General features: G+C 48.6%; 1 protein-coding gene across 5 annotated transcripts in view; it reads left to right on the top strand.

Annotated features, from left to right (window-relative positions):
• Nucleotides 1-222: 222 nt before the first annotated feature.
• Nucleotides 223-13,357, top strand: part of SLC41A3 (solute carrier family 41 member 3) — a 30,721-nt gene continuing 17,586 nt past the window's right edge. The window contains exons 1-2 of one of the 5 annotated variants that reach the window (XM_064724377.1): nt 223-249; nt 4,718-5,034. In XM_064724377.1, coding sequence (XP_064580447.1) covers nt 4,744-5,034 — 291 coding nt within the window. In that variant the 5' untranslated portion in view covers nt 223-249; nt 4,718-4,743. Of the gene's footprint in view, nt 250-1,007; nt 1,163-3,546; nt 3,675-4,533; nt 4,551-4,717; nt 5,035-9,580; nt 9,923-13,357 lie in introns of those variants that run through there. The other 4 variants (XM_064724376.1, XM_064724375.1, XM_064724379.1 and 1 more) reach the window with 4 other exon arrangements.

Genomic DNA, 13,357 nt, shown 5'->3' on the forward strand with positions numbered 1-13,357 from the left:
ACACGGGCTTGAACTGTATCACAATCACATGCTTGCTAGGCTCAGTTCTTATCTCATGGGTTTCTCTGGAGAGTATCAGTTGCTCCAGCCCTTCACAGGGCTTTAAAATTGTAAGAGAAGAAGTCACAGTGAGGTGTCCTTTAATGTGAGAAAATTCTGTATCTGTTTTCTTTTCCAAATTAGGTCACCTTGTGAGGCAGCTCTGGATGGAGTTTGTCCCTGCAGTTATGGAGGCTGTAAATAACAGAGGTATTACAACATGCCTGACAGGGTTTCATTGCGCCATCACTACTCCGTCCGAATATCATATCTCAAATTAATAACAAATTAATTTTATCTGCTGAAAGACCCCAACTGTCACCCTGCTGCCCGGAATGAGATAATTCTGGGCAGTTATCTTAGAGGAGGAATGGGGCCAGCACATTCTTCTGGCATCATTACCGAGGGCAGCACAGGGATGAGTGCTCCCCTTTGTCCAATCATCCGGAGCTCAGGGAGGAGAATTCATCTCTTTGGAGGATCTTCCACCTCTTTTTGGCGTGTCAAGCACTGCTGCCAGTTGGTGCCAGGGATGAGAAGGGCACTCCTCCACGAGATCAGAGGCAGAAATGCACAAGCTGCTCTCACAGGGGACGCTGAGCAGCTGCCGGATTACAAAGATCTCTGGCCCCTCCTGACCCGGGCCAGATTTGAACCATTGACCTAGAAGTGAAAAGCTTGAAATCCCTGCACAAGCCACGGGATAAACAGGGCTCGCAGGGCCCCATTCGCATTCAGTTGCTGCCATCTAATGGCAGATGGAGAGTGGAAAGGCCTCAAGCAATAGAAAGCAACAGGAATATCACCAATGGGACTCGGGTAGGTGGTAAAACCTGCACAGATGGTTCTCATCAGAGTGCTGGGGAAGTGAGGGGATTTAGGCTGGTTTTATTCCTCTGAAGAATAGTTTGACAAAGGACTGCTGTGCTGCAGCTCAACACAGAGGTTTCCCACTACAAACACCAGGTCTTCACACTGCTTGTGCTCTTCTCTGCTGGGTTGTTTCCATACAGGAAACCTGAGGGAAAGTCTGTTATTGTACCCTGGCTCAACAAGTGACCCAATGGCAAAGGCAACTGAGAGTTGAGTGCCTACAACAAGGGGAAGCAATGAGATAAAGAAGGTAGGAGATGGCACTTTTAATTTTTTAATTCTTAGTAACACTGGTGCACACAAAACATCTGGACTTTCCAGAATTTTGTATCAGAAGGAGAAGGAGGTGGAGATTAGAACAAAATTAACAGAACTATCTAAAATTTATTTGGCTGGCCTAGCAGACAATAAAGCTTACTTTCCTTCAAATATTACATAAACGAAAACCAAAGAGAAGAGATGTCTGCTTCTCCCCCTTTACCAGCCCCTGGAAGTTCCTGCTGTTTTCTGCCTCCAAACCCTCAGATTTATAATGTAAAAGGCATTGATCATGTATCAGTTTTGCACTGCCTGTGTCTGTCTGTGCACATATCTCCAAATAATTATTTTAAGCCATGCTAGCTAGCACTGTCTCACAGAGGAGAAAGGCTAGAGAATGCAAATTTCGTTATGCATCCTGAGCTGCAGCAGTTGGGTATCCAGAGGGATGTCCCATGGTGGGAATGCAGCCTGATGGGCCATGCAGCAGGCTCCAGCAGCCCCAACACAGCCCCACTGCTGACATGGGAGCTTGCAAGGCCCAGGAGTCCAACTAAGTCTGTGACCAGGGCTAACCGAAGTCATAAATCATGATTTATATTTGAGAAATGTCTCCAGTAGTCCCTGGTCACCCAAGAAATGCCATTTTATAGGAGAAAACTGGGAAGGAAATAAAAAAATCACATCTTCAGACAGAATACTGAAGAAAGCTGTAAAATTCCACTGTTCTTGGCTCAGGGAATAATTGCTGGAGAGAAAGTCCAGTTGTGAAGCAATGTGGAGGTGACAAAGGGAATACTAATGTTATTCTTTTTTTCCCTGCTGAAGGAAACAGTCTTCAAAAGCCCTGTGGGGAGAAACAGAAATGAGTGCATTGAGCCCTCCCCTTGTGACTGCTGGTGCTGCCTGCACCTCTGTGAGAGAGCACAGGAAAGCAGCACGTGTGAATTGCAATTCAGGGGGGAGATGATAAAACATTTCAGCATGAGGTGGCTCACCTTTGTGCACTTCCCAGGCTGCAAGGAGTAGCTGAGTTCTCCTATCTAAAGGGTCACTGCAGCTCTGTTTGCAATCAAGGTCCAGCCACTGCTCCCTTACGTCAAAGCCAGGACCTATCCACAGTGTTACTGCACTTCTGAGAAAGCGCAGCTTTGTGCTGCTGCCACCCAAATACACCCCTGGGGATGCTCCAGGGACTGCAGACGGGGACATCAGATCATGGCACAGACAGCTCTGGCCGGGCTGGGAGCTCATCCTGTGGCTGCAGCTCAGACCCAGCTGTGGGATCCGTGCAGAACAGTCACATTCCTGGGCTGGAAGCGCCACCAAAGGACCCTTGTCAGTCAACTTCCACCAGGAGACTTTGTGCTTGCTCTGTAGATATTTTACTTCGGAGCTCATTGGTAAAACGATAGGAGAATACACTTAACAGGTCTAAAACTGTCTTGGCAACGTTGTTACTTTTTAGAACCGCGTTCCTTCCCCTCTTGTTTCTCACACCAAGACGCCGTCTTCTGACCGCTCTCAGGGAAGCATCAGTTGCAAAGTAAAGACGTAAAATTACACCAAGTGAGCTGAAATTTAAAGCCTTGCCCTTACAGAGTGACGTTCAGCAGGCACCGTGCACCCTTGACACGGAGCAGCTGCAGGGCTTCGTTACTGCCACTTACCAAAACCTTTACTCCTTTTGGTGTGCCCTGCTTTGAGCCAGGGGCACCGTTTTATCTGTAAAAGCCCTTTAGCATAGCATGACATCTGAGAGACTTCAGCAGGATATAAGTTTGCTCTGCTACTGAGGTATGATTTAATATCCTCAATTGTTCTGGAAATTTGAGCTGCATGATTCAGGAGACCTGCATGAGTATGGTCACTCCAGCGCTTAATGAGATTTATGTGCTTAAACGTGATGGATGCTGTAATCACATTTCTAACACGCTGATTCAGACCGGGAGGGGGAGAAAACCCGAACCAAGGGGAGCTGTGCCCTGCCGGTGCCGGGGGCAGGCGTTTGCACAGGAAACGCGCAACACGAACTCTGGCAAATGTCAAAAAGAGGAGGGAAAAAACCCAACAAAAAACACCGCGAAGAACCCAAACAGAGGAAACGTCTTTCCGCAGCTCTGAATTGCTGCCTCCTGTTTACGCTGCCCACGCTGGAAGCTGTCACCCTTCCCCTACCACCCTCCCTGGGCTCCGGGGGGAGAGCGGGGGCGCTGCGGGAGCGACACCCGGGATGCCGGGGGGCACCGGGGGGCACCGGGAGGGCCCGGGGCTGTGCCGGCGTGGCGGGGCGTGCGGCAGCGGCGCTGCGGGCTCGGCGCCGGGGCAGGACCGGCGGCTGCCACTCACGGCGCCGCCTCCGCCTCCCTCCGCGGGCGGGGGCCGGGCTCGAACCCGCGGCCGCCGCCGCGCCCCGATGTGGCGGGAGCCGCCCGCGCTCGCAGCGCCCCGGCCCTGCGGGGACAGCCCCGGCCCCGGCAGCGCCCCCGCAGCACAGCCAGCCGGTAAGAGCACGGACGGACGGACGGACGGACGGACGGGCCGCGGGTCCTCCGCCCGCACAGCCGGACTGTCCTCCCCATCTTCCTGCCCATCCTCCCTCCCTCTTCCCCAGCGGTTGTTGGGGCCTCCCAGCTGTTCCCTCCGCTCTCCAGATGTTGGGGCAAGAAGAGGGCTGGTCCTGCCTGGGATAGCGCGGGGCCTCGGGGTGTTCCATCCTGAAAATGAGAACATCAGGGAACATCTGGCAGAGGTTAATCCCGATGAGGGCTGGCTGGCAGGAGGTGATGGGTGAAAGACTTGGGGCACTGCCTGGGCCAGCAGTGTGAGTGACAGCTCCATCAAGAAAGGAGATTTGATGGCAGCAAAAGGGCTATTGGTTAGGATGTTGCATGTTTATTTTTTCTTGTGAGATGCTGTGGGGTCGTGGCAACTTCTCTGTGGATGGATGAGTCATGTAGTGCATGTCTGTCAACTAAGGCACAAAAGGAAGGAAAAGTATCCAGATTAGCACAAAGATCAAAGAATTGTCTTGTTACTGAGGAGTGGTGGACAGCTATGTAGTAAGCATAGTACACACCTGGATGCTGGTCCTTTGCTGGGCTATGGGATGCTAGGATATAAGGAAGTCAGCTGCTCCCATTTCTTGGCCAGGAGTCAGGTCCTGAAAAGGGTTGGATTCTGCTGGGCTCATAAGTTCTTTGTGACTCCCAGTGTGAGAGCTGGTGGGTCAAGAGTTCAGGCCATGTGCAGCACTGTTCTTCTGGGCATTCTCAGGGGAGCAGCCAGGATGCACAGCAAGCACTGCAGCATGAACACAGGCCTTGGAAGGGATGCTACTACACAAAGGGAGATTGGTTCCACACTGTACAAAGTTGAAGGTAAACTAAGTACTAGTATTGAGGCCAGCAGAGCATCCTGGGTTTGGGGAGCGAGTGATAGTTTGCCTTCAGGTTAAAGGACTGCACACAATGCCAAAGAATTTCCTGTCTCTCGCCCACCTAATAATTCTTTTTGTTATCTCCTTGTTTCTGACTTTGTTTTTCAGAAAAACTGTGATCCAAGAAAGCCACCATGAAGGGTGAGGAAGCTCGGCAGAGGAGGAAAGAGGGCAGGTCCAGGAATGGAGAGCGACCCCGGCACAGAGGAAAGAGCAAGGGTAAACACAGGGAGAGCAGGCTTGGCAGCCAGGAGCCAGAGGATGTCTCTCTGCAGGCACAGCAGAAGCTGCTGGCTGAGGAGAAAGCAGCCATGGCAAAGGCACAGGAAGAGTCAGCAATCTCAATCTGCCTGCAAGTGCTCCTGCCATACCTCCTGGCTGGGCTGGGAATGGTCTTGGCAGGCATGGTTTTGGATTATGTTCAGGTAAGGGGAAGAAGCTCATCTGACATACCTGCTGTGGGATGAGTGGGGGACTTTTCTTCACTGGCAGGGGATGTGCTCTGGGAATGGCACAGTAAGGGAGGATTTGCAGCAGTTTCCTATGCCAGCATGTCCCTCAAAGTCAGCTGTTGTGTGCAGCTCTCAAGAGGCATGTGGTGCTTTTCTGGTGCCTTTCCTCCTCTGGATAAAAAAGAGAACACGGTACTAAAGAGTACATAAGGATGATTAGGAATGTGAACTCCTAATTGATTAGTGATCAGGAATATGCAGAGATGTCCCCTTGGTGCTGGGAAGAGGGTGGGTGGGCACAGCCTGGGGTGGCACAGTGCTTTCCTGCAGCACACACAGAGGTGACATCACTCAGGGATGTAGCTCTGGACAGTCCTGCACAAGGCATCAGCCAGCCCAGCACTGTTAACATTTCCCACAACAGCTCAGCCCTGCCTGTGCACCACATCCTTTTCTAAGGCCTCACAGCAGAAGACTTGAATTCCTTAGGTCCCATTTCTGACTTTGGGGATCAGGATGAGACCTTTCCTCCTGTGGTGCAGCAATACAGACCTTTAAGGAAATAATCAGCACCTAATTTTAGACAGTTTAAAGCTGATATAAATTGCCATGCCTTTGCACTCTGGGTTCCTCTAGCAGCCTGCCTTTCTGTTAACCTTGTTATTTGACTAACTAGTGAGGTCAAACTACCCTGACCTATCTGATAGAGGGACACAGAAGCTTCAGTGCTTACACTGACAACTTTCATAAATGTGGAGCTGTGTTCCTTTGTCATTAACCCAGGGCTGATCTCCCTGAGCTAGAAGAGCTATAAAGGCTTAGGAGTGACACAGTATCCTTAACTGACCTCAGCTTGTACTTGATACCCAGCAGAATGTCTAGTCAGATCACAGAACACCAGGCAAATGCAGAACCCACTGTCAAACTACTTTTTGTCTCCTTAGACATCATTCCCAAGAGCCTTGAACACTGAGCAGCCACTTCTGTTTTTATTTTTTAGACTTTCTAGAGCTGCATGTTCCAAAGGATCTCTGACATTAAATGTGTGTTTCTTCCTACTGTGAGTTGTTAAAGTGTGAAATTAATTGCAGATGGGTTTGTGATGTTGGAGGAGGACTTTTTCTTCAATGTTTTTTTTCCTAGGAGGAGCTGAGCCACTAATATGAACAGAATGTGAGGCAGACTCATTCTCCTCTGCAACTGCAAAAGTCTGTTTTCTGTTTTTGCAAATACAGAGCTCACTAAAAGCCATCATAGCAGTGCTTAAAGTATGGGAAACCAACCCATGCAACATGTCATAGGAAACGTGGCTTTTGGCAATGAGCACAGCGGCTGTTTGTGAATACCATGGACTGCCTGAGCACATCTCAGCAAGCACTTGCTGCTGCCCTTCCTTCCTGAGCCAGGCCTGGCCTTTGCCTGGCTGCTGCTGTTGTTTCTGAAGTCCCTGGGCCCCAGGCACTCTCCATCTGCCGCCTTCCATCTCTCCACAAAAGTTCTCTTCTCTGCCCTTTCCTAAAGTGGGGAGGAGAAGAGCAAGGTTAGAAACAGGAATTCACTGCTTGGTGCAGCAGAGAGCTCCCAGAGTCAGGGGTGGTGGTGCTGGAGCAGCTGGGATGTGCAGTCCCTGGACAGCACCATCAGGTTCTCCTGTGAGCCCGTGGTGCTGGAACAGTGCTGCCAGCACTGCCACACTGTGAGAGCATCCTGGCATTTCTGTGTCTCCTTTGCAGGGATGACAAGGTAGGGATGAAACTGTGCTCTCAGACACTTGCTGTCTGTCTGTTCTGATGTTTGCACTGTGCCAGTGGATGGGGGATCTAAGTCAGGGTCAGGACTCACCCAAGAGGCTGTTTCTGCTTTGGCTCCTCCAAGGCAGTGCTGCTTGTTGGCTAGCTGGCAACAGGAGGATGTATCTGTGTGCAGAGCTGGGCAGCAGTGCACCTCTCCAGGTTTTGCCATCTTGAGTGGCACAGCCATGAGCTGTTGGGGTTTTTTTTTAGTTTTTTCGCTAGCTAGTCTCCAGGCTTCCAGTTCATGTATTAGAAATAATATCAATTCTCTCTGGTCTCGTGTCTTTTCTGTGATTGCTTCTTGCACCATGGATCCACATGAATACCAGTCACAAATTTACACTTTGGAAGTTGGATACATCCCATAATACCAGATTATTGTTAGTCAGAAGCAATTGTGCCAATTCTGGAGACTACAATCCTTTTCCCACTGTTGAGCAATGCTCTCTTTCTTCTCACACCTGATGCATGTTGTCTGGACAAATAAGGTATATTTCTTTGCCAGGAAAAAGAGATGCATCTCCCTACTGATAAATATGGTGTGGCTCTTTATCAGAGGCTCCTTAAATGCATAATAAAATGTCCCAGTGTACACACATGGGTCACCTGAACCAATTACCTCTCTGCATACTGATTTATCGGTTGAGGGCTTTTTATGGTGCTTGCTTAAAAGGAGAGAGATGGAGCGTGATAAACTCATAAACCCTGTCAGGCTGATGCTTTAGTACAGGATGTGTTGCTGCTGTGTTTTTTAATGTCATTTGAGTCATTCAGTCTCATTGATATTTCCTTTACATTAGTGCTTCTGCCTGTCATCAATCCACTTAGCTGATACAGTGACATATGGGACTAGGTAGGCACATTATTAGAACTGGAAAACTTATTTTTTTGTCCAGAAGTTTTGTCCAGAAATTGTCTTTTATTTCCTTGAAGCCTCTGTCAATGGTAAACTAGAACTGGGCCTTCATACTGTCATTTCTCTCTTCCCAGCTGGTATAAAGAGGTTGGGTCATGTGTGGTTATTACAGGATTTTTATTAACCTGGCTCTTCCAGATATTGTGGAACTTTTTTTCCAGTTAGATTAGCTGAAATGTGCTCTCCTGTTAGCTTTCAGCTAACTGGACCATTGTTAGGTGGTGGAGACACTGTACACACCAGCTGGGAGTGGAGAAGGTTTCAGGGGCTGTACCAAAATAACAGCCTAGAAAGCAGCGAAGGACAGAGCCCCTGCAGCTCCATGTGTTTTCTGCCTTGCTTCCAGGAAGTTCTGCTCTGTCACCTCAGCTGCTGTGAGCTCAGACCAAAGAAACACTGCCTGAATGGCCGAGAGCTCCCTCAGTTCCCAAATTAGCTGCGAGCATGTCGTGTTCTCTCCAACTCCCCCGCAGTGCTGGGGACCCTGTCACAAGGACAGAGTCCACAAGCCATTAGCCTTTTCCTCTCTGCAGGGAATGAGAGGGAAGGGCTTGATCCATCCTAAAAGGTGGTTTTAAAACCTTTTTGACCCTCTGATTCAATTAGTTTGCCCAAAATAATTATTAGAAAGGAGCCTAGGCATAATACCATGACTCTTTTCCCTACATGCCTGACTTTGAGCTGAAGCATTTATGGAGCAGGATACAAATTTTTTTGGCCATATGTAGCAGGTGCAGCTGTGATTTTTGACCTTGTATAGGCTCCTTAACCATGAAGCTCTGGGTGAGACCCCCTTTTTCAGACAGTACTTCCCAGGAGCATGCAGGAGCAGCATGTTTCACTTCAGAGCAGGAAGGGTGACCAGCTCACAGCGCGCCTTTTCTCTCCCTTGTCTGTCGTGCAGAGAGATTATGGAGCTACCTTAAATGAGCTGGGCTAGGACTCTTATCTCGGCCTCTGCAAACTAGCAGAAAGTTGAAGTGATGACAGCAGATAAGGGTACTCGCTTTTGAAGCTTATTGGCTGCTTCTCTGAACTTTTTTTCCCCGTGAGAGCCAGTCATTCAGAGGTACAGCTGGCACAGCCCGATTGTTCTGTCCCACCGAGACCATGGAGCGGACACGAGGGGCCGAGGTCTAGGAGGGCAGATCCTGTGTCACCAGCCGGCTCAGCTGTGTCACCTGCCTGGGGTTGGGGTCTAGGAGGGCAGATCCTGTGTCACCAGCCGGCTCAGCTGTGTCACCTGCCTGGGGACAGGACCTGCGTAACGCCGCCGTCAGCTGAGAGAAGCGTGGGCTCCTGCTCTGCTTGACCTTTCTTCACCTTGGAGAAGTGCAGCATGGATTGTGGTTGGTAATTCCCCACCTCCTCGGCCTCGGGACAGCGAGGAAAGTTCAGCAGAGCCTGTGGTGGGAGCGAGGAGCCGGGCTGGTTGTTGGCAGCAGCTTACACATTAAACCCTGGTAGCGAACGCGCGCCGCGCTCTGACAAGAAATGTAACCCGAGGAGAAAGGACACCAGTGTGTTTGAGCACGCTGAGGGATTCTTGTGTGACTTGTTACTCTTTCAGTGCTGTAGCCTGAGCAGGTCTTACTGGTTTTTACCGAAGTGGTGGGAGCTGAATGGGGTGTGGGCTCGTTTCTATTCGTCCACAAGCATCTCTACAATCTTCTCTTCTCTTTTTTAATTCCCCCCTGGATATAAATCAGAGAAATTGTGTCCATCGAGTTTGCTGCCACCTGGGCTCAACCCAGCTGAACCAATTTTGGAGGATACCCTTGCTGCAATCGTCTGGACGTGCTCCTAGGAGGAGAAGAAACTAAAGGAATTTGGCATCGTTGCTGTAGTTTGAGGAAAAACATTCCTTCTGGCTTTGGAGAGAGCTGCAGAGAGGATCTGTGTCATGTCCTGATCTCTCTCCATTTTCCTGCTGAGCATGGGGTAACAGTGTGTGACCATGGTGGTCACCCAGTTACAGCTGGAACTGTGCTTCCATGGCAAGAAGCTGAGAGGTTTCACCTGCAAGCTGACCAGGTCAGCCAGTGGATTTCTCCCAGAGACATCCTTCTCCATTGCCTCCCAGATTTTTGTGCCATTCCTCCTGGCTGGCTTGGGAATGGTAGCTGCTGGCCTCTTGATGGATGTTGTTCAAGTAGGTACCTGTAATTAGGCAACCTGTAGTGAGAGGGTGGGCTTAGGCTCTGACCTTGAGCATTTGAGTTGTTTGTTTTTAATGAGTGTGCTCCTAGCAGCCAGTCAGCAGTATGGCTGTAGGCTTTTTCTGTGCTGGAGGGACACCATCCACCTCCTTTAGATCAGTAGCTGGGTTCCTTGTGGTGTGGGTTGTCAGATGTCTGCCTGGCACTGCTCTGGGTGTGATAGACAGGGTGCTCCCTTTTCTCTGCGGAGCTGAATACTTTGATAAAACTCCTGTGAAGCAACTGGATCAGGCTGCAGCATATTCCCCTGTTGCATGATATCGTTTCTTTCCTTCAAAAGCTGCTGATAAGGAGATCTAGGTCAGGGTTGTTATTAACTACCTGTTTTACTTAGAGGCAAGTTCATGCTTTCAGTTCTTTGCAAACAACCTAATATAATCTTTGGTCTAGAAATCATTTAGATAGTGTGATGAGAGGTATGCCACCATGAAATGATTAGCCTTGCCTACAAACTGGGTGCTTCTTGGGCAGTTCCTGAGGTGGGTATAAATTCAGAATGACTTCCCCTGGCTGCCAGGGAGTGCTGCAGCATTTGCACCATTGTGCCCCCAACCAGGATCTGTCCCATCTGTGTTTCCTTTGTGCTGGTGGCACAAATAGAAATGCAAAATTTGATCTCGTTTGGGCATCTCATGCTGGTGGATTTACAAATCAAAAGTCTGGCAGAGTTTCCCAAGGATAAATCCTACACTCTGAGCTCACTGGAGTACATTGGATTCTCTGGCATTAATACCACGGGAGGAGCTAAATATGGGTACTTGAATGTTTGGAAAGACAATACCTTGCTTGGTTTTTTTCTTGCACTGGAAGAAACAAAGAAGGCAGAGAGGTTGAACTAAAGGGGGCACAAGGAATATCCAGGAAGGGTTAACTGGAGTGGCACAGGCTCTATCTGGGCTGTGTTTGTCATCTCCACCTTGTGCTGTGCTTAGGCACAGACCTGTCTTGCAGCATTACAGAAGTTCTCAAACTACCCCCAAGATGTTATGTTGATAGTTAGCATTTGTCTCAAAGAAGGAGAAGGACACAGCACATACCCACTCTATACCTTGGAGTGAACAGGTCTTTGTATAGAAGAAATCAATTCACTTGCTAAGAGCTGAACTGTGTTCAAAAATGTAGCTGTATCCAGACTGATGGGAAACACAGGCCGTGTATGCATACCTTGCACCTGTCCTTTAAATGACAATGTGCAATCTAGTTTGTGTATTTGCTCACTTGACTCATAGAAATGGGGTCAGGTGTAAACCACGACCACAGGAAGTGTATATTCTGGTGAAGTATGTTGAAATAGAAATGGTCAGTCCATGGGTTCAGCTCACAGAGAAGGGCGGCCAGTGCATTGAGAGTCACAAATGGCACAGGGGAGATGTTAGTGAGGTGAGCTGCCATGGTAGCAACAACCCCACAGCTAAAAACAAAACCAGTAGCTGGGAAAATGCAGAGATGTCAGCCTTTAAAGGTTTGGGATATTGTTCTGTGCTTGTCTTTGAGCTGTTGATTTTCAACTTCCTGCAAGTGTGAGAGATGGAAACTCACAGTTTTGTCCAACTAAAACCTGACACTGAGTTTGTTTGCTTGAGGCCAGGTACCATGAGACTCATATTGCCAGGCATGAGGGCTCACATACTGAAACTACAGGTTTTTCAAGTCCAGGAGTCTGTGGTTTGCCCATTTTCTAGTGGTTCTTCTGGCTAAGGAATGTCTTACCCTAGTGACTGCAAAACATTCTTAGGAAACTCTGTTTGCCTTGGACAGGGAGATATATGGGCAAGCTTAAGGATGGTATCTAGAGCATAGATAATACTGAGTTTAATCCTACTGCCCTTCTTTTATTACATTCAAAATATCTTGAAATAACTTGGTTCTGTGCTGTGAGTCCAGCTGATGCTGTCTTTTGCAGGGCTCATATTGCTGTAAAGAGAACAAAGTGTAAATTGCTCATTTGTATCCTGTCAAACTTCTCAGGATTTTAGCAGTTTCTGATCTGCTCTGGGATGAAACCAGGAACTGTTATTGTTTGAGAGAAAAATCAACAGAAGCAATTTACCCAGCCCAGTTGACTCTAAGGTTCAGACCTTGGTCTCCCATGCTGCAGGAAAAGGATGCCCAAAGAAGATGTTTGCCATTTTCCCTTCCTGTGTGTGCAGATGATGCAGTCTCTCTGCAGCGCTGATAGCAAGGCACAGGCTTTTCTTTCTGGTCATTTCTGCCTCTGTTCCAGTGGTCCTTGGCTGCTGGTCCATCTGGATTCTGGGCTGGCTGGCACTGCTGGAGACCTTGCAGGGCCCTGCCAGTGTTTGGCCCACTTTTTTACAGTAAAGTGAAGAATCAGATTGAAGCTGGCTGATCAGATTTCCAACCAGAGAATTCAGGAGGAAAGCTTCCCTTTCATTTTCCCTTTCCATGCCACTGGAGTGGGACACAGTCCAAAGAAAAGTCACAGACTGAAGATATCTCTGTCCTTTGTTGACAAAAGCCCATGAGATGATTAACTTTGAAAAGGATTTTGAATTGGCTTGCATTTTGTACTCTAGGATATTTTGATATTTCTGTTGACTTGTTCAGAGTAGTGTAAAACCTCTGAGGCTTCTGAGCTGCTGCCATGGGAGATGGATGGAAGATGGATGGATGGGAGATGGATGTCCTGGGGAGGCAACAGAACAGGCTGGGTCTGTGGGGACAGTGTGGGGAGCTGCTGGGGGGCTGCACTGAGGCTGGGGGGCTGCATTGAGGCTGGGGGTGTGATGGTGTTCACAGGGGTCCGAGGATGAGGGAAGAGATGAGGATCTGACTCCATGTTTTAGAAGGTTTGATTTATTATTTTATGATACGTATTATATTAAAACTATACTAAAAGAACAGAAGAATGGATTTCATCAGAAGGCTAGCTAAGAATAGAAAAAGAGAGAATGATAACAAAGGCTTGTGGCTTGGACTCTCTGTCTCACAGCTGACTGTGATTGGCCATTAATTAGAAACGACTCTATGAGACCAATCCCAGATGCACCTGTTGCATTCCACAGCAGCAGATAACCATTGTTCACATTTTGTTCCTGAGGCCTCTCAGCTTCTCAGGAGAAAAAATACTAAAGAAAGGATTTTTCATAAAAGACATTTGTGACATGGGGGGGCTGCACTGAGGCTGGGGGCTGGCTCAGAGCATCCATGATAAATAACCTCCCTTCTTCTGAGGGACCCCACGAGCAGATCCAGCTGCTTTGGGTAGAACATGGAATTTTTTATTAACCAATTATTAATCAAGCTTCTTCAGAGCTGAGTTTTAGGGCTGGAACTCCATTGTGAAAATGTGAAGTGGGAAAGAGTCTCTTTCTGGCTCTGTGTCTGCCTGAGTGGGTTTGCATGGA

This window comes from Zonotrichia leucophrys, chromosome 12, assembly GCF_028769735.1.
Source record: "Zonotrichia leucophrys gambelii isolate GWCS_2022_RI chromosome 12, RI_Zleu_2.0, whole genome shotgun sequence".
NCBI lineage: Eukaryota > Metazoa > Chordata > Aves > Passeriformes > Passerellidae > Zonotrichia > Zonotrichia leucophrys.